General features: G+C 54.9%; 1 protein-coding gene across 1 annotated transcript; it reads right to left on the bottom strand.

The window, feature by feature from the left end:
- Positions 1-376: 376 nt before the first annotated feature.
- On the bottom strand, positions 377-745 carry LOC145406048 (uncharacterized). Its single transcript, XM_080277235.1, has one exon. It carries the CDS (start codon positions 743-745, stop codon positions 377-379), a length of 369 nt encoding a protein of 122 aa, XP_080133361.1.
- Between the last annotated feature and the right edge of the window lie 317 nt (positions 746-1,062).

Below are 1,062 nucleotides of genomic sequence, written 5' to 3'. Positions count from 1 at the left end.
CACGGAAGGCAGGTGATGGTGGTGGCAGGGCAGTGTAGGGGGGGTGCATGAAAGCGGCGCATGTGGCAATTTCTGTAGGTATGTGTGGTGTTGTGGCACTAGACGGTGACTTCGTACGGGTTTGGAACTTTTACAGTCGTGTAGGGGGGCCTGTGTAGCGGGGGCCTAGCATAGGTGGTGTTGGTAGTGTGGGCACCATGATGGAGTCACCTGGTTTGTAGGGGTTGGTTGCCAAGGCGTCTAGTGCTAGATCTTGTGTGGCTTGGAGGTGGTGGAGTTTGCGTTTAAGGTGGTGAAGGGGGTTGGAGGAGGTGGGGTTGGAGGGCACTTGCATATGGTGGCGGAGAGGAAGGAGTAGAGGTGCCTCACCGAACACTCACTCGTGGGGTGTGATCCCATCCTCACGGGGGCAGGAGTTCATGCCCCACTGTACTATCTTGACATGTGCTGGCCAATCGTCACTTTGCGTTGCTTGAATTCTGATCCGCACTTGGGTAAGCAAGGTGCGGTGCCTCCGTTCACAGATGCTGTTGCCTTGGTGCCAGTATCGTGAGGAGTGGGAGATGTCATAGCCGAAAATGGTGGACTGTTCGGCCCAGACTTTTCCCGTGAACTCCTGGGCATTGTCAGAGTGGAGGGCCTGAGGGATACCAAAATATGGGAACACGAGGCGAATCAGGGCATCCGCGACGGCAAGGGCGTGATGTTCTTTCACTGGGCAGGTGATTAGGAACTTTGAATACATGTCCACGAATGTGATTATGTACTTGTAGCCCGACTTAGGTGGGAGAGGGCCAATGACATCCACTGATAGTAGCTGCCAGGATTTGCTGGCTAGGATGTGGCTGGACAGGCCCAGTGTTCTGGTGGTGTCCTTCCCCAGGGCACAGGCTCAGCAGGATTGTACAACTTGCAAGTTTGGAGGGATTTGGGGTCCAGAAGGTATCATTGAAAATTTGGAGGAGCTTCTTAGTGCCGAGGTGGATTCCGTTATCAGAGTGGACGTGCGTGAGGGTGTCAAGGGCGGTGTTGGGGTCCAGGGCGATATGACCTAAGTGGGCA

Source organism: Coenobita brevimanus, chromosome 69 (assembly GCF_032717465.1).
Source record: "Coenobita brevimanus isolate Jiangsu-jjx chromosome 69, ASM3271746v2, whole genome shotgun sequence".
NCBI lineage: Eukaryota > Metazoa > Arthropoda > Malacostraca > Decapoda > Coenobitidae > Coenobita > Coenobita brevimanus.
This window is presented reverse-complemented; position numbering and strand designations above follow the sequence as displayed.

What these genes read in the sequence shown, in the direction of transcription:
- LOC145406048 (XM_080277235.1), bottom strand. Translation starts at nt 745, where the DNA reads ATGTATTCAAAGTTCCTAATCACCTGCCCAGTGAAAGAACATCACGCC.